At 38.0% G+C, this 20,393-nt stretch overlaps 1 protein-coding gene and 1 long non-coding RNA gene across 2 annotated transcripts; both read right to left on the bottom strand.

Annotated features, from left to right (window-relative positions):
• Positions 1-2,405: 2,405 nt before the first annotated feature.
• LOC117241446 (dual specificity tyrosine-phosphorylation-regulated kinase 1A-like) lies at positions 2,406-4,399 on the bottom strand. Its single transcript, XM_033507376.1, has 2 exons — positions 4,068-4,399; positions 2,406-3,004 (listed from the first exon to the last, which is right to left on the bottom strand). Exons 1-2 carry the CDS (start codon positions 4,095-4,097, stop codon positions 2,468-2,470), a joined length of 567 nt encoding a protein of 188 aa, XP_033363267.1. The 5' UTR covers positions 4,098-4,399; the 3' UTR covers positions 2,406-2,467.
• Positions 4,400-4,511: 112 nt separating this feature from the next.
• On the bottom strand, positions 4,512-6,379 carry LOC117241447. The gene is made up of 3 exons (XR_004494998.1): positions 5,936-6,379; positions 5,416-5,501; positions 4,512-4,553 (listed from the first exon to the last, which is right to left on the bottom strand). It is a non-coding gene; the product is annotated as an uncharacterized LOC117241447 (long non-coding RNA).
• Positions 6,380-20,393: the final 14,014 nt, after the last annotated feature.

Below are 20,393 nucleotides of genomic sequence, written 5' to 3'. Positions count from 1 at the left end.
TATCATCATTTTCGTGGCACATGCAACATTATCGATTCAGTATAGTAATGTTTTGGATTAAAACAAATGTCTCGACATTGGAGCAAAATATTTCAACCTTTAAGGACTAAAATTAAAACTTATGAGTTTGTTTATAATTTTAATAGATTTTATTAATATTGTGTTTACTGGTTTATTAATTACAAGAAAGTTTGTAAAAGACTGAAGTTTTACGTAAAAAGTACAAATATTCTTTCAACAAAATTAGTCAAATCACATCATTATTTATACATACTGTATATAAATAAAATATGCGGATATATTACTTTACCCTAGAATTAAAATTCAATAATATTGAAGAATCTTATTTATTCAGATTTTGTACATTATCGCTTCTAACCTCGGATAATAGAACAACAAATTAAATATTTTTAAACAAAAAAACTTTGTTCCTTTGTTTGATTTCCCTTGCTCGCGTTTCTTAACTACTTAGATATAAAATACTTACGTTTTCGAAAATTCATACTTCACAAGCTACTAAACGCTTTATCTGTTCAGAATAATTTATTGTTTTCTTAACTAGGTACATACCAAATACATCTATTAAGTTGGTATTTCTCATAATTACCAGTACATAAAGCTAAAACACTTTTGTACTATGCTTGTTATACATGGATCTAACAAATAATTTAACTTGTGTATTGTCGTTTGTATATTTTGTTACGTGTAAAATATTCTATTTCTACACTACTTACAAGTTCGATAAAGTGTACATTACACATCGTGAAATTTACATATTTTCACTTGGTTACCCTGCCCAATTCGAATATAATTCAGAACGTATGTGCTATATTTATATATTCTGCATTTGTTTTGTATATTATGTACACTGATCTGATCTTTGTAAACGCGAGTTTTACGATATTAATGAGAAATTTGCTAATTTAATGGAAGTTGTTAATTTTTTCTGGCACGTTTCACGTTAGCAGACATGTTTCTTAAGTTACAGTCGAAAAGTGTTTTTATGTAAAAGAATAGGAATGATCAAGTTATTTTAAGATGACAAGATATTTCACGTCTTCTATTTAAATATAGCGTTAAATTTTAATTCCGTCAATTCGTATATACTCATACATCGAATTTCCTTTTCTCATGTCATTTCTTTTCTTTCATTTCACATTTAATTACAAAGATAAAGTGTAAGTACGTACCTCATAAAATTAATATCAAATGTCGCAAAATATACAAAAGTAAACTAAGAAGAGGGGTACATATTATTACACAAACTGTCGTTCATATTGCATATGTACATATGCAGTATAAAAACAATACTTTTTAGTCTTTAATCTCTTGTTTAAATAATCCTAATATCTAAATTTGTATCGGTCATTGATTCGATATAACTGCGTTTATTGGAAGTAATTAAGCTATAGCCTGCGCACAAGAGAAGAAGGAACAAACACGTATAGTATACACGCTTAAATAACAAAATTAAGTCAGTTTACGTTCAATGTGAACTTGATCAAAGTTCCAGTCTCGAATTATAGAGTTTCTTACTATCAGTTTACAAAATTCGATATTACGATTATGTACCGTATTTGAAAAACATAAAATGCTTTGTTCAATTTTAAATAAAACTAATATTTACCAAAGCGAATACGAAAAAAATGTTATCATCAAACTCAATTTTCAATTATCAAACTTAATCCAGCACAAATACAAATGTTATTCGTGCTTTTTTACTTTTACTACTTTTCAACTCTCTATAGTTCGAGATTTGAGTTCCGCTAACTTTCTTTCTACTGCGCATGCGCAACAGGAAAACTTGAATTACACGTAATAGTCAAAAATTCGAAAATCTTATCCTTTCGTGGCAGCGAAAGTAACCTAGGACTAGAGGTTCCATAACATTAATAATAATAAGGCAATAATATTAATATTAATAATAATGTAATCGAGTACTACTAACAATATTAATAATAATAATAATAGTATGGTAATGGCAAGATACACGCGGGTATAAATTAATCATTCCTTTCGTAATATCTACGACGTCTTCGGGATATTCTTTAGAAATTACTTTATTTCTGGTCAATATTCATTAACGAGCAACTTTTCTCTCTGTTTCTTATCACGATTTTTTTCACTTCATCACAATTGTACCGTTAGAAATTATTCAAAACATTGTTAAAATGTCCATGAAATATATGCAATTGCCGTATTGAATAAGCGAGTAATGAAGTTGCAGTTTCACTGAATAAAAGTGAAATCTCCAATGCGTGTGCTCAAATATATAAGTTAAAAAAAGATTGGTACATCAATGCCTATTATTCTTAATCAATATTCATCATTTAACAATTAGGACCGAATTTTTACAAACCAACTCTAAACCACGACCCAATTTACAAATAAAAAGATCGATGTGTAAATTAACTATCAACTATTAATCTCCAATCCTATGTGAAGATATAATGTTCGGACCAAATTTCTAAACTAACGTGGACAATTCATGCGGACTATTGGTGGTTGCTGCGCTACTTAGATCCAATGTGGCAGCCGGAAGACCAGGACTGACGCTGCCGGTTGCTTCCCGTGGCAAATGCTGCGATCTATTTAGCTTATTTCCAGGACTCGGTGGCGATCTATCTGCTGGTGTATCCGGTGGCGTAACCACGTTTCTGTGTCCGCTCACGTTCAGATGATTATGCGTCGCCGCGATCGGAGCTGGCGATGAGAGCAACAAGGGCGGTGGAGACATTGACACGTGTCGATGATGATGATGGTGATGATAGTGTTGGTACTGTGCAGCTCGGCCGTGCGTTGCGTGGCTGGTATTTAGTTGGTTCGTCACGGGCCCGACATTCGTTGGGCAGCCAGCATGGTGGATGGTTAACGGGCCACGTAGTTGTTGTTGCTGTTGTAGCTGGTGCTGGTTCTGGTGCTGTTGCAGCTGCTGCTGACGCTGCAGCTGTACCGCCGCTTCGCACTGTTCGCGCGCTAACGCCTTCACGGCATTCGTCTTCTCCTACGAAATAAGAATGATAGGTTAGGTTGTAGTCAGGGGCCATAACAAATTAAAAAAGTTATGATATAAGAATTTACATTTTAGTTGAAATGATTCTAGTCACGAATAAGTATTAAAGATGATTCAAATCTTTTTCGTTACCGATAACCATGGTGAAAACTCTTTTGGATTACTTTCAGCCATTGTCAATCTTATTGTCAATACTACATGCTTGAAGTAGAAGGAGGAGTACAGAGAAAAAGACTTTTTCTCAGCAAATATAATCGTTACTCAATTATTTTGTTCAACAGTTTTACAAATCTCCCAAAAATAAACGAGAATACGAAAATACACTGAATATCGTGTGTATGGTTATTTATAAAATCCCCTTGAAATAGTTGCGATCGCGGATCACATAAACAAACGAACCTGTCATTCTACAGAGTATCTTTTTCGGTGAAATTATGCAAACGTAAATGTAACTTCGGTAGAACTCCTCGAGAACTTGTAAGCTTATATCACTCTGACCCAACCAGTCCACTCTAAAGTGTATAATTTATAAAAGGGGATTATATTAATACGCGGAGGATGTGGTAGGTGGTAAGTTTTGCATATGAATGTTTGTTGATACAACGAATGGTTAAATGGAGGTTTTCATGAATGTGATAAGGACTAGATCGAATGTTTTAACACTTATAACTAGAATGCGTATTTTTATACAAGTTTGTAGTTTTACGAACATAATCAAAGAAATAAAATTTTAATCGAGATTTATTTTCTTATATACGTATATTTTAGCGCATTTTATGCATTTTGCGCCATTTGCGTACTTTTCAATTTCGCACGAACGTATAAAGATCAGCAATATAATTATAACGCTTCTTAAAAATGTGAAAAATCCTGGTTTCCTAAAAGCTTGCAATTGATTTCAGAAAAATTTTTATGAACTCTACCAGATAAATTATGGTAACTCTGAAAAACAAAATTTCACGATAAAATGATTTCCGGGTAAAATACACATAAAAGATGATTTAGACGTGTTTGAACGTGTTCGTTTTCTTTTTTAATAGCGATATGTTCTTACCCTCTGCCACACGAAGACGTTATGGACCATTGCGCATCCACAAAACACGATGCCAAGGCCTATGAAAACCGACGTAACGATTGCCGGTGCGACACCAATTACCTCTCAGAGAAAAGACATCGACTCCCGACTGTCGGACGCCAACGCCGCGACGCATCTTAGTCCCCATCAGAGATAAGGCCCCAACCCCGACTTTCGGACTCCTTGGAATCCACACCAAACCCCCCAACATCCCCAAGCCAGGGTGTATATAAGCCGAGACTTCACCCAGCCCGGGGAGTTCTCGTTCTAGTTGCTGTTCTTGTACAACACCCCTTTCTCTGTTCAACGTTATTCTACTGTAAGTGCCAAAGTCATAATAAAGTTCGATAAAAGAGAATTAATAGTTGGGCTACGACTCAGCTTTCTTTTCTCTCGCAACCCAAGTATCCATTTTACGTGACACCGGCGTCGAATGAAACTGGATGAATGTATACAATATCATACCTGAAAGCATTGTTAGAGGATCATTATAACACGTATGCCATAACAAGCGGGACAAAGAATCAGCGCAAATACATATTCTCAATACATATAATTCTCGAAGCGTAAACTATATACATATGCTTTTCATTGAAATTTTCGATACTAGTCGCAAATTATTTTTCAATTAATTTATTATTTAAGTCTTTATATATCAATTCTCGACGAATAAATTACTTAAATTATAGAGAATCTATCTTCAGACAATAGAGAATTCAATATTTTTGGTCGTTAAGTAATTTACAAATTTCTAAAACGATTACGTTCGAAGTTTTGGACAGTATTTGAAATTTCTAACATGACATCAAAAAAAAAAAAAAAAATAAATAAATTTTATGATATAATTAAAAAAACATTGGAGTCTATCATAATTTCTATTCCGTCAAATTTATTAAAACGCAGTTTTCTTCTGAACAGAGCCAAAATGTCCGTCTTGAATCGAGTTCAACAGCTTAACGATCGATCGAGCGAATGATAGCTGTGTAAACTAGCATGACACAACGTAAACTTTAGATTAGATCTCGATCCATCCACCAGCCGTATTCATGCATGACATGAATATTCTGTTTCAGCTCTTTATAAATTAATCTGTTAAAACTTCCCTAAAAGACGATCGTTTTTTAGTTTTCTAAGAAAAATAATGACTATTCGGCGTTAAAATTAACTTTATTTCCATTGGATTTCTAAACTGATTTCATACGCTCAGAGATAGTTCACAGTATCTTTTAGATTCATGCTTGAATTCAAGAAAAATTAAACGTATAACTTATGTACTAGTATCTTTCAAAAGGTTAAAGTTGACAGTATTGAAGGAATTGGTTCTTACCAGTTAGAAAGACGGGAATGCTAATGAAAAACCCTCCGACAGCACATATCCGGCTGATGGATGATTTTTGCAGGTACTTGTTACTCCTGAAACAGACAAAATTTGAAGTGAAAGTCAGTTTCACGATTCTATGATAATTGAACGAAATATAAAGGAACCAGTTTTTTGTTTAACAGCCAAGAATCTTTCAAAAATTCTACTGTAATTGATACTTCAAATATATTTAGTCAGACAAAGGATAATCATAATCGCAACGTTAATCTTAACTTTAATTCAAGGATCAAACAGTATCATTATACATATAAAAGTAAACATAAAGTCTATCCACATTATTGTTATTATTATTATTATTATTATTATATGTTATTCTATAATTGATTTTTATTTCTTTATTATCAATATTATTCTATTTTCTATAATGATTCAATTATAGATCTTATTTTTTGTCAATCATATTTCACTGAAAAGATCACTTTGAAAATAATCTAATAGTAAAAAATGAAAAATAATCTTTTTCTACCTTGTCTTCATTTTTTACAAACTCTGTCCACCGCCGTAAACCTATTAAATGCATGAAACGACAAAGCAAAGCTGCTTCACATAATTCCCCGCTCACGCAGTGTCAATCAGCTCACGACCGCAAACGATACTGCTAATTTCCAGCGACCACGAACGATTTCACCGTAATTGCCGGTGTGAAATTTACCAATACGTGCTCGAATTGGTCAATAATGGATAGAGCGCTCTTGCACACACTAATCTACCAACAAATAATATTGACTCAATTGAACAACAGCGCCTAGATTAACGGACAAACCGCATGTTCCAAACAGATTTACAATCACGGCAGAAAATACATGCCGTTATAGATGTTTCCTGGTCAAGACTAATTTCCACGCGTTAAGAACATTGTAACCGGAATCTAGGAAGAACTAGCACTTCCTGGAATAATACTATTGTGTCCTCGATTAATCTTTTCCCACTCATTTTCATCTCTAATTTCTCATGAGGCTAAGATTCCTGCATCTTTTATCATAATAATTTATTAATACTATTAATAAATTGAGACAATTTTACACGTCGTATTTTGCGTTATAAGATGACTTGTAATTTGTAAAATTTACCTGTAAAATTCCTTTGTTTGTTTTACCAAAGCAATAGTTGGCATTTCTATACGACAATAAGAATTTGTTAATACTAATAATTTGTAAGGTTATCAGGTTATCATTCTTCTAATGGATAGTATATTATTGAAACTTTTTTAATATTGAAACGCGATATTTTTTTGGAGAAGAAGTGCATAGTAGTAAAGAGTTGAATTCTACGAACGTAAAAAGTGGACATAACATTTTCTGTACATGGAGTCGCCTGGCCTAAACATTTTATGATTTCCGGGCAAAATACAGACGAATCCAGCGCTGATTTTAAAGCAGCTTCATCCAAATAAGCCACAATAAGAAATTCCCACGAAACAGTTGCGTTCATCCCCTTTCGAGGTCGCCGACCTCTTTGAATGCGTTTCAAGAGCGTCGTACCAATGAAACTTCGAGTTCTAAACTAATTTCTCAGCCTTTTGCGTTAAATTTAACCTTCCGCGTTAGTGTATTTCGGACGAGTTCCTATTTTACGCTTTCGTCGACTTCACCAACGTAACATGCAGCATCCGCAAGTAAAACTGTCTCTTAAATTTGATGTGACACCAATACACGACGAGAAGAATCACAATGCCATTTTTATTCCACTTCGTTAATTTTTCGTCGTAAGGTTTAGCTGTAAATAGGATTAAAAAAATTTAGATTAACGAGGAATTTAAAATTGATCTGTTAAATCAACAATTTCCATTAGTTGTCAATAGATTTTATAAGCTTCAGATTACTGAGAAATTATACACATTGCAAAATATTTACCATTGGTTACCCACGCTACACGTAAATTTGATCAATCTACCAATGCATTAACACTGCAATAAATTTCTATTGCAACATTTCACGCTCCTTTGCCGCACCTTAAACTCCTCGTTAGATTTATTCCACCTTAAAGTGTCACATAACTCCTACGACACCGATATCAAATCTTAAACTCCACCAAATTCCAGAGAAACTTGATTTCGTCGAAAGTAAGAGATTAAACTTAAAAAGCAATTTATTTCATCTTTAAACTATCCCAAACTCCTTAAATATAATTTATATATGTCGGAGATAAGAGGACACCGGTGCCTTCCCTCTGAAACCTCGGGAAAATCCATAAAAACATTGTAATTAAAATCTACAGTTGTAACTAAACGATTTGCCGTCATTCTAACCAATTGTATTTGTTTGAGACTTGTGACAATGAGCTTGGGCTCAAGGCGACAATTAGTCGCCGAACGTAGCCGCGGTCAACGGGACGAACTCTCCATCTAACAAAGGCATTGAGTAATCCTATAGCTCTCCTTAAAAGAAAGATTTGTAGCGGCACGTGGCAGTAAACATTCCAACGGTTTCTGTCCCGTAGCTTGCCACACGCAGATCCTATTCTCCGGGCAGGATGTTTACCAGATGTCGACGCGTCTCCACAGTACGTGATCGGCTAGCCCGAGGACCGTCATAAACACTAATATCTAGTTACCTAAAATCCTTCAACAGATACACAGTCTTTGTCCCAGTTACGGGAAGACAGGAGAGACCTATTTTTCCACGAACGACGTCTCCCACTAGCAACCCTCCCTCAAGGGCAGCTAGCATCCTTTTCTAACTACGGATATGGAGATTGGCCAATTAGCAGCAACGTCAATTTCCCTTACTTTCCGAACGTAGGATGTCCCCGACGAATCCGATGATCTCGTGTCCTTAGACACATCCCGTCATAGTTTTCCTCTGGGGTATCACCGGGACGGAAAGACATTCTCTCTTGCGGTCTCATTGACAAAAAAAAGAGATTAACGCCAGCGACTATTAACACAGAATCCGACTTAGATCTTTGCGAGTGCGTACGGCTACCGTCCCGTTGTCCGCGGGTTCGTTATTGAACCTAGGATCATTGTCATTAGTTTCTCGAGTATCTAATTACCACGGTTACTTGTCCGGTTCTATGGTAATCGTATTTGCACTAGCCAATGTCTTCTCTATTGAATATCGACGGCGTGTAATCCAAACGAAGATTCGCTTTACGCCCCTAACCCTAATTCTAATGTAAACCCGACATATATATATGTCGGAGATGAAAGAACACCAGAGCCTTTGGAATTTTGGATAATCCCGCAACATTGTAACCTAGAATCTACTATAGCTGTAATTGAACAATTGTAGTTATTCAACCAGATTGTAATTGTTCGAGAGTCGTGATAATGAGCTTGGGCTCGAGGCGACAGTCAGTCGCCGAACGTAGCCGCGGTCACGGGATGAACGCTTTGTCTAACAAAGGTATGGAGTAATTCTATAGCTCTCCTTAAAAGAAATATTCGTGGCGACACGCGGCAGTAAACATTCCAACGGTTTCTGTTCCGTGGCTCGCCACACGCAGACCCTATTCTTCGAGTAAGATGATTGCCAGATGTCGATACGTCTCCGCAGTACATGTTTGGCTAGCCCGAGGGCCCGTTATAAATCTTAAGGTTTAGTTAACTAAAGTCCTTCAAACAGACAAACAGTCTCTGTCCCAACTACGGGAAGATAGGGGAGACATATTTTTCAACGAGCGGCGTCTCCCACTAGCAACTGTCCCTCGAGGGCGGCTAGCATCTTTTTCTAACCACCGATATGGAGATTGACCAATTAGCAGCAACGCCAATTTCCCTTACTTTCTGAACGAAGGCTTTTCTCGACGAATCCGATGATCTCGTATCCTTAGACACACCCCATTATAGTTTTCCTCTGTGGCATCATCGGGACGGGAAAGGCATTCTCGCTCGCGATCTCATCGATAAAAGAGTAACGTCTTCGCGATCAGTGGTTATTTCACGTTTTAACCAGACTTAGACTTTGTGAGTACGTTCTGTTGTCATCCCGTTGGCCGCGGATTCGTTATTGAGCCCGAGAGCATCGTCACTCGTGTCGCGAGTGCCGAACCGCCGTGATCAATTGTCGAGACTGTACTAATTCTATCATTGCAATAAACTACACCTGTGTGTACCGTATCAATGGCTAATCCTCGAGAAGATTCCTTTGACGCTCACAACCCCACTCCCAGTGCCAATCCGACATCAGAAGTGGGATCAGAACGGCTTCGAGCGCTGGAAGGGCAGGTCGCTGTCATGAACAACCTAATTCATACGCTAATGCAAAGGCCAAATACGGGAACCACCAAATTACCACATTTTAACCCAGAAGTCGCAGGCGCCGACCCAGCCGCGTGGTGCGCGGCTGTTAGTAGGACCATGAAGAACAACCCCCTACGAGATGACGCGCTATACTCTGCCTTAAGTGACTCTCTACAGGGTTCTGCAGCACATTGGCTGGCACGAATGACGGGAGACGGAGAGGTTACTTGGTCTACCGTTAAGGAACGATTCCTTATACATTTCGGTGGCCGAGAGACGACGTCCTCATCGTTAATCAAGGTATCCAGGGAACCGCGGGGAGTGGGCGAATCCACGGGGGCGTTCGCCGGCCGTGTCCGTTCCCTCCTGCAGACGCGGTGGCAACATTCTACGCTAGACGAAATACTTAACGCTGTCACTCTCTACATATTAATTCCACACGACCAACGTCTTAAACGATTGGCCCTCACGAGCGATATCAGAACGGAGGACCAATTTCTGAGCGAAATGCGACCCTTTTGTTACGAAGAAGAGTCGACATTTTCGCCGAGAGATGCACCGACGGAACCCGAAGCTAAGCGACGCAAGCTATCGGGCCACCAGACGAGATGTCATTACTGTGGTACTCTCGGACACAAAATAAAGGACTGCCGCAAGAGGATGCAGAACGAACAGCAGAGGGATGCACGACGCCAGGAAGGAAGCCGACCGGCCGCACCGTCCAAGGCGGTTTGCTACAGGTGTCATGCGGAAGGCCATATCACACCTAACTGCCCGGCACGACGGGACGGTAGACCAGGCCCCAAGGATGAGCGTAAAATCAACTCCTGCGTGGTGGAGTCCCCAGCCGGTAGTTTAAGTCATCTGGGTGAGTCGTTCCCATTTTACTTCGATTCCGGAGCCGAGTGCTCATTAATTAGAGAATCTGTCGCTCCGAAATTCTCCGGTAGGAGAACGATAGATATAGTAGTTATGCGAGGAATAGGAAACACCTGCGTTAAGAGTACATCCCAGATCTTATCTACGGTACGCATTAACTGTTTTACATTGGAGATAACCTTTCACGTTCTGGCCGATAGTCACTTGCATTATGATATCATGATTGGCCGCGAGATCTTAAGCCAGGGTTTTGATGTAACTATTACACGAAATAGCGTCGATATTTGTAAAACGAAGACTATTAATGCCTGTAGTAAAACCTCCGAAAACGAGATCAATATCAATGCGGTTGACACTGACGTGGTTGGTAACGATAAAAGTCGGTTAATTTCTGTTCTCGAGAAATTCAAAAATTCATTCATTACGGGCTTCCCACGTACTCGCGTAAGCACGGGCCAGTTAGAAATACGGTTAATCGATCCTAATGTCACCGTGCAAAGAAGTCCTTACCGACTTAGCGAAGAAGAGCGTAGGATAGTGCGTGAGAGAATAGACGAGTTAATTAAAGCAAAAATCGTGAGGCCGAGCAACTCACCGTTCGCGAGCCCTATATTACTTGTAAAGAAGAAAGACGGCTCAGACAGACTGTGCGTAGATTTTCGGGCATTAAATAAAAATACGGTCGCGAACCGGTATTCCCTACCCCTCATCGCGGATCAAATCGCGAGATTGCAGAAGGCGAGATACTTCATTAGCCTGGACATGGCCAGCGGATTCCACCAAATTCCCATTCATCCTAATTCGACGGAATATACGGCGTTCGTTACACCCGACGGGCAATACGAGTACGTGACTATGCCGTTCGGATTGAAAAATGCACCATCCGTTTTCCAGAGGGCCATTCTCAATGCCTTAGGCGACCTCGCGTATTCGTTCGTTGTTGTTTACTTGGACGACGTCCTAATTATTGCCGACTCAGTAGATCAAGCCCTAGAAAGGTTGAGCACCGTATTAGATACCCTCGTGAAAGCCGGATTCTCCTTTAACTTTTCAAAATGCTCCTTTTTAAAGACATCGGTACTCTACTTGGGATATGTAATTCGTAACGGAGAAGTCCGTCCAAACCCGAGTAAAATACAAGCCTTGAGTTCTTTACCTGCACCGTCGACCGTCACACAACTTAGGCAATTCATAGGTTTGGCCTCTTATTTCCGAAACTTCATTCCCAAATTTTCACAAGTAATGAAACCCCTGTATGCACTTACCTCGAATAACAAGAATATACCTTGGACGGATAGGCACGAACAGATAAGACAAAAGGTAATTTCCGTCCTGACTGACGAGCCGGTGCTAATGATATTTGACCCCAATTACCCCATAGAACTACATACGGACGCTAGCTCGGAAGGATATGGAGTCATTTTAATGCACAGGGTCGAAGGTAAAAATCGAGTAGTGGAATATTACAGTAAAAGAACTAGCCCTGCGGAATCTAGGTATCATTCCTACGAATTGGAAACGTTAGCAGTTGTAAACGCCGTCAAGCACTTCCGTCATTACTTACACGGACGAGAATTTCTCGTTGTCACCGATTGCAACTCCCTGAAAGCATCCAGTAATAAGGTACACTTGAACGACAGGGTTTACAGATGGTGGGCTTACCTGCAAACTTTTACCTTTGACATTATGTACCGGGAAGGTAAACGAATGGCCCACGTAGATTTCTTTTCGCGAAATCCCGTAGACTTGGATCGCAGTACGTTCAGCAAAATTGTAGAGAAAGAAATTAACCTAACCGAAATCTTCGACGATTGGCTACTAGCGGAACAACTTCGCGACCCACAAATTTCTGAGATCGTCGATAAATTACAGAACGAAGAGCTCGCGGAAGACGTCGCGAATACGTATGAGTTACGGTCCGGCACCCTTCATCGTAAAATACAGAGAAAAGGTAGAACTCTCTGCCTGCCCATTGTTTCGAGAGGGTTTAGGTGGTCTGTTATTAACCATGTGCACCAGTCCATTATGCACTTAGGTTGGGATAAAACGCTTGAGAAACTGTACGAGTATTACTGGTTCGAAGGAATGGCGAAGTATGTTCGCAAATTCGTAGAGAACTGTCATGCTTGTCGAGTTTCAAAGGCAAGTTCGGGTAGAGTACAAGCCGAATTACACCCCATACATAAGACCAGTATACCTTGGCATACGGTTCATATGGACATAACGGGCAAATTAAGCGGTAAAAGCGATTCGAATGAATACGTCATTGTGTTGGTCGACGCCTTTACTAAGTTCGTATACTTGCACTATACCCGTAAGATAGACTCCGTTAACACCATTAAAGCGCTTAAGTCCGCTATATTTTTGTTCGGCACTCCCTGCCGGATAATAGCGGATCAGGGAAGACGTTTTACGGGCAAAGAATTTCGAGACTTTTGGCAAGATAAATACATTAAACTCCATTTAATTGCGACCGGAGCTAGTAGGGCCAACGGACAGGTAGAGCGTATTATGAGTACGCTAAAAAGCACAACAATAGAAACCACCGGGCGGTCCTGGCAAGACGCGATCGGGGAAATACAACTGGCCTTAAATCGTACCACCAACCGCGTGACTAAGTCAAGCCCCTTGGAACTACTAATCGGTAAAACAGCGAAACCCTACGGCTTATCCCTACCCGACAATATCAAAGAAAGAGAAGTAAATATCTGCCATGTAAGACAGCAGGCGATAAAGAATATAGAAGCAAGCGCCAAATACGATAAGGATAGGTTCGACGAAAACAAAGCTAAAATAGTTAGGTTCAACCTTGGCGATTTCGTATTACGTTATAACGGCATACCATATAACGTAATACGTTATAACGTCATCCCATATAACGTAATACGTTATAACGTCATACCATATAACGTATTACGTTATAAAGTTATAGCATATAACGTTATACGTTATAACGTCATAGCATACAACGTATACGTTATAACGTTAGATTACGTTATAACGTTATATAACGTAATACGTTATAACGTCATCCCATATAACGTAATACGTTCTAACGTCATACCATATAACGTAATACGTTATAACGTCATACCCTATATCGTAATACGTTATAATTTCATACCATATGATGTATTACGTCATACCATATAACGTATACGTTATCATACCATATAACGTAATACGTTATAACGTCATCCCATATAACGTAATACGTTATAACGTCATACCATATAACGTAATACGTTATAACGGCATACCATATAACGTAATACGTTATAACGCATATAACGTATTACGTTATAAAGTTATACATATAACGTATGATATAACGTAATACGTTATAAAGTTATAACATATAACGTATGACGTTATAACGTTATAAAATATAACGTGATACGTTATAACGTTATACCATATAACGTAATAAGTCATAACGTCGTCCCATATAACGTAATACGTACCATATAACGTAATAAGTCATAACATATAACGTAATACGTTATAACGTATATAACGTAATATAACGTTATGCCATGTAACGTAATACGTTATAACGTTATGCCATATAACGTAATATGTTATAACGGCATACCATATAACGTAATACGTTATAACGTCATCCCATATAACGTAATACGTTATAACGGCATACCATATAACGTAATACGTTATAACGTCATCCCATATAACGTAATACGTTATAACGTCATACCATATAACGTAATACGTTATAACGGCATACCATATAACGTAATACGTTATAACGTCATCCCATATAACGTAATACGTTATAACGTCATACCATACAACGTAATACGCTATAACGTCACACCATATAACGTATTACGTTCTAACGTCATACCATATAACGTAATACGTTATAACGTCATACCATATAACGTAATACGTTATAACGTCATCCCATATAAGGTAATACGTTATAACGTCATACCATATAACGTAATACGTTCTAACGTCATACCATAGAACGTAATACGTTATAACGTCATACCATATAACGTATTACGTTATAAAGTTATAGCATATAACGTATTACGTTATAATGATATAACGTTATAAGATATAATGTGATACGTTATAACGTTATATCATAAAACGTAATACGTCATAACGTCGTCCCATATAACGTAATACGTTATAACGTCATACCATAAAACGTAATACGTTATAAAGTTATATCATGTAAAGTAATACGTTATAACGTTATACCATATATCGACACTCTGTGTTACCACAGATTTTATACGAAATAGTGAAATTGGATATTGAATACTGTATTCAGAGTTAAAATATAATGCTATATGAAAATGAAATAGCACTTCAAAGACTTGATAGATTTCGTTAATAAAATAAAGCAAAATAAATCTTTAATTCACTCACTACGAATTTATGGTATTGATTAAAATCAATGAATGTAGAGTTACTTCCGATTAAGGGTACAACTGTTATAAATTAAGAGCATAATTACATTGAATTAATGGGAAAATGTTGTTATAAATTATTGGTATAACTGTTAAGAATTAATGATGTAATTGTTTTAGATTAATGGCTTAAATGTTATAAATTAATGGCTTAGAAGGTATAAATGAATAGCTTAAATGTTATATATTTATAGTTTAAATTTATAAAATAACAGTTTAAATGTTGTACATTATTGGCTTAGATGTTGAAAATTAATAGCTTAAATGTTATAAATTAATGGCTTAAATGTTATAAATTAATAGTTTAAATGTTATAAATTAATGGCTTAAATGTATAAAATGATAATTCAAATATTGTAAATTAATGGCTAAGATGTTGTAAATTAATAGCCTAAATGTTATAAATTAATAACTTAAATGTATAAAATAACAGTTCAAATGTTGTAAATTAATGGCTTAGATGTTGTAAATTAATAGCTTAAATGTTATAAATTAATAGCACAAATGTTTTTGACAATTGTGGATCTTTGAAGCCGAAATAATGTTATAAGAACACTAAATTTATACTGAGGATTAATATTAAAATAGTAATCTATTTATTTCATGGACGATTTCTTATATATTCATCGATACACACTTGCGCGCGTCTCAACACTTTCTTCTATACCCGACTGTTAACCGACTGAACAGTTTACATTCATCTGTTTTCGAGACCCCGCGCACACGCATACATCCACACGCTGATATTCACATACAAGTATCTCTACTACACACTTAACCCAGTCCAACACAGAAAATTATACATATCTCAACAAATGTTATAAATTAATAGTTTAGACGTTATAAATTAATTGCTTATATGTTATATATTAATGGCTTAAATGTTATATATTAATAGCTTAAATATTATAAATTAATTTCTCAAGTATTGTAAATTAATGGCTTAGACGTTATAAATTACTGGTTACAATGTTGTTATTTGATATTTTTTTTATTTACCTTATATTTGAATTCTTCTTGGATGTTCACTGTCCGGAATTTCAGGGACGAAAGAGCTCGCGCGCGACTTCCGCGTTCCTTATATATCTTGACAAGGTGTCGAGATGTCAATCAAACGTTAACGATCTCTTGACATAGCAAAGGACGGGTTTTCCATTATAACAAAATCAAATTGAACAATTTCTTAATTTTTATCGTAAATTGGCGCCTTCGACGATTTAGTACGGTATCCATTTTTATCATTTTAATAGTTTCTACAAACTAAGACTAAATTCACACCTCCTTGATACTAGTTTTCGACTATCAATTAGTTTGAACAAAAAGGGAAAAGAGCCTAACGGCAGTCGATGACGTTACTGTGAAATATGTTATGGTATTTAAATAATCAGCCAGATAAAATTCATATTAATCATTATATTATATTATCGATATTCGTTCATTTACTCGTGCTAATTACAAAATAAAATGTTCTCTTTTCTTGAATAACACCTACATCACCGTCTGCGATATTTAAATTTCTTATTTAATGCTTATTTAAAAGTCAGGTACATTTTTAATTCCTCTCAAGTTAAACGAGTAAATTTACTCGTTATAGTTGTAACATAAAATGGCTATTTTCTTCAATACCACTTGCATCGCTGTACGTGATACAAATATTAATTATGTATCGAATAATATGTACCAATTGGCTGTAATCGCGGTTAGGTATTTCTTCGTTTGATCTATCAAGAGATCTATTAGGCTATTAGCGAAACACTTATTGATTCCTCAAAGATGTATCTTAACTTAAATCTTAAAGATTAACTAAATGCTTATATTTGATTAGTATTCGACAGTGTCTATCATATTCAGCCATCTTCTTTTATAATTGATACTGCTCGGATCAATTATTTTATAATAAATTGCAGATTATGCCACGGTATATTATAAGATATTTGTCTATAGCTCTTTTTTTCTAATTCATTGATTTTATTATTAGCCTCGTTGGTTTTTCCTGTGAGTATCTGCTGTACGTACAATTCCATTATGCTCAGATTTTTAACATCGTTGTACGAATATGTGCGTGTTCTAGCAGTAAACATTGGTTTCGTTAAAATGAATGTAAATGCATGATATTATCAGAAATTGTGATTGTAATTAACAATAATTCAAACAAAATTCAAAGAATTGAAATTGTTAGGGAAGAGATACATTTACACTGTACATGAGAGTGTGTGTGTAAGGGTTAGAGGGCGTCAAGGTCTTAGTGGAGACAAAAGACTGTTGCCAGATGTTAGAAGCAATTCGCTGTGGAGTGCCGAAGCGTGCAGACGTGTCTCTAGTGCCCAGCGTAGTTCGAAAACAACACGTGTCGCCCAACCGTCGAAAGAGAACACAGCTAAGTGTCCCTTACCCTTTAGGGAGAAGAAAATCCCACGCACCTAACCCCAATCCGAATACTAGCCTCACAGCCTCACAACTAGTTGATCATTCCGAATTAACTAGCTCGATGATGGCCCAGCAACCGCGACCAGGCTCTCCGGAGCAGACTCGCGGCTACCCCGTGCTACCCCCCCCCCCCCGTGGCAGAAGTGTAGCAGAACTCTCCGCACTAACGACGCTAACACTACAAAGAAAAGGAAAATAGAAACAGCAACGCAAATAAACACACACAACAGGTTCGCCGTATTGGAATCCTCAAACGACGCCATGGAAATCGTAGAACCGCCACCAAACCAACACACACAGAGAATCCCCCCTCCCCCACCAATATTAGTGGACGACGTCATTGACATACAGACAATGATCAAGTCCCTAGAGAGAGATATCAGCAAGGAGGAATATAACCTTAAGATAAGCAACAACAAAGTAAAAATACTACCGACGAACCCAGAAGCTTACAGAAAACTCACCAAGACACTCAGGACCCTGAACGCCAACTTCCACACCTACCAACTCAAACAGGAAAGGCCTTTCCGGGTGGTCCTACGAAACATACACCACTCAGCAGACATAGACGAACTCAAATACGACCTCTCAAAACTCGGCCACGAAGTCATCAACGTAAGTAATATAAGGCATAGAGTCTCGAAAGACCCGTTATCCTTATTCTTCCTAGACATTAAACAAAAACCGAACAATAAGGAAATCTACAACATCAGTCGCCTAATGAACGCGATAGTAAAGATCGAACCACCGCTCGTGAAAAAAGAAATAGTGCAGTGCAAAAGGTGCCAAAGGTACGGTCATGCGCAGAAATACTGCAACCATACTTTCCGCTGCGTTAAATGCGCACTAAAAACAAAGGAAGATATCGAAGCAACCACGGAATACTTAAACACGAGCATAATAAACGCAATCCGCCTCTCCACACCGACAAAGCCATCTAACAGCAAACAAGAATATCCCCAATACATACTGAAAATATAGCAGAAAAACGTAGACTAAGAAGAGTATGGCAGACCCATAGAACACCGGAGGACAAACGCAAACTTAACAACGCAACTAGAAAGCTATCCAGAACCTTAAGAAACTATAAAAACGACTGTTTCCATAAATACCTCGCCAGCTTATCCCCCACAGCCGACGCCAACTACTCACTATGGAAGGCCTCCAGGAAACTCACACGCCCCCCCCACAAATAATCCCACCTATCCGCCGTCCGCAAGGTGGATGGGCGCGAAGCCCTATAGAAAAAGCCGACCTGTTTGCAAAACACTTGTCAAAAGTATTCAAACCCCATTCCCCCCAAACCGCCGCGGACGTTACTGAATACCTGCACACCCCCTTCCAAATGTCCCCTCCTATCGAACCCTTCTCCTCTGCAGAGACTATAGAAACAATCAGTCGCCTAAACCCCAAGAAAGCAGCAGGACACGACCTAATAGAAAATAGAGCAATCAAGGAACTTCCCACAAAAGGGATAGCACTCATCACATCGATTTTTAATGCTATCCTTCGCCTGGAACACTATCCTAAGGCTTGGAAAATCTCATTGATTACCCTCATCCCTAAACCCGGTAAACCGATATACGAACCCTGCTCCTATCGCCCAATCAGTCTTTTACCTACCCTGTCCAAACTATTCGAGAAGATGCTCACGAACCGACTCCTTCCAATCCTAGAGAACTTGAAAACACTCCCAGATCACCAATTCGGCTTCCGAAAACATCATTCTACAGTAGAGCAAATTCACCGCTTAACTCATACGATCAGCCAAACACTCGAAAAGAAAAAATATTGCTCAGCGGTTTTCCTAGACATCCAACAGGCATTCGATAAAGTATGGCATGAAGGGCTACTATACAAACTTAAAAAGATCCTATCCCACCCCTACTACTCCATCCTAAAATCTTACCTAACCAATAGACAATTCATGGTTAAATGCCTAGACGCCACTTCCGCAACATTCCCAATAGAAGTCGGCATACCCCAAGGTAGTGTCCTCGGACCCCTGCTGTACTCCATCTACACTGCCGACCTACCTATATCAAACGATATAACAATAGCGACATTTGCAGACGACACAGCGCTATTAGCTTCCCACGCAGACCCGATAATAGCCTCATCCACTCTCCAGCGAAGTCTCGACTCCATGGAAAAGTGGTTTCACAAATAGGGCTTCAAAGTCAACGAAAAGAAATCCTCACATGTAATCTTCACGCTCCGAAAACAAACCTGCCCCCAGGTCACCATCAACAATGCAACAGTTCCTAGCAGGGATACAGTCCGATACCTGGGCATGATCCTGGACAGGAGACTAACGTGGAAGACACACATTTCAGATAAAAGGAAGCAACTAAAGGACAAACTAAAAAAAACTCTATTGGCTCACGGGCCGACGCTCCAAACTAAATATACAGAATAAAATTACCCTCTACAAGACCGTAATAAAACCTGTCTGGATCTACGGAATCCAACTATGGGGAACAGCAAGTAACTCCAACATCGAAATACTCCAACGCTTTCAATCGAAAACGCTAGGATCCCTAATTGACGCACCTTCGTATGTAACCAATGAAACAATACACCGCGACCTCAAGATACCCACCGTCAAAGAGGAAATAGCAAAATATAGCGACAGATATAGCAAAAGAATCAACAAACACCGAAACCCCCTAATCCCTGGACTACTCGATACGACGGACCAGATTCGCAGGCTGAAGAGGCACTACCCGCTAGACCTAAACGTTAGATTCATTTAATTATCCAAATTAAGCATATGCACTTACTTATAATACTTATAAATTATACCTATCTATAATAAGTATTAACTTATTGTAAATAAACAGCCATGTCACTGCGCCACGCCAGAAAAATTACTGAAAATTCTCAACGCGAGAATTGATTGTAATTTCAAGAAATAAATAAAAAAAAAAGATGTTAGAAGAATCTAGGATAGTCGGTTGGCGACCAGCGTGCGTGCAAGACGTTCTTCA

The sequence above is a fragment of the Bombus vosnesenskii genome, unplaced genomic scaffold (assembly GCF_011952255.1).
Source record: "Bombus vosnesenskii isolate JDL3184/JDL3185 unplaced genomic scaffold, Bvos_JDL3184-5_v1.1 scf7180000015919, whole genome shotgun sequence".
Taxonomy (NCBI): domain Eukaryota; kingdom Metazoa; phylum Arthropoda; class Insecta; order Hymenoptera; family Apidae; genus Bombus; species Bombus vosnesenskii.
This window is presented reverse-complemented; position numbering and strand designations above follow the sequence as displayed.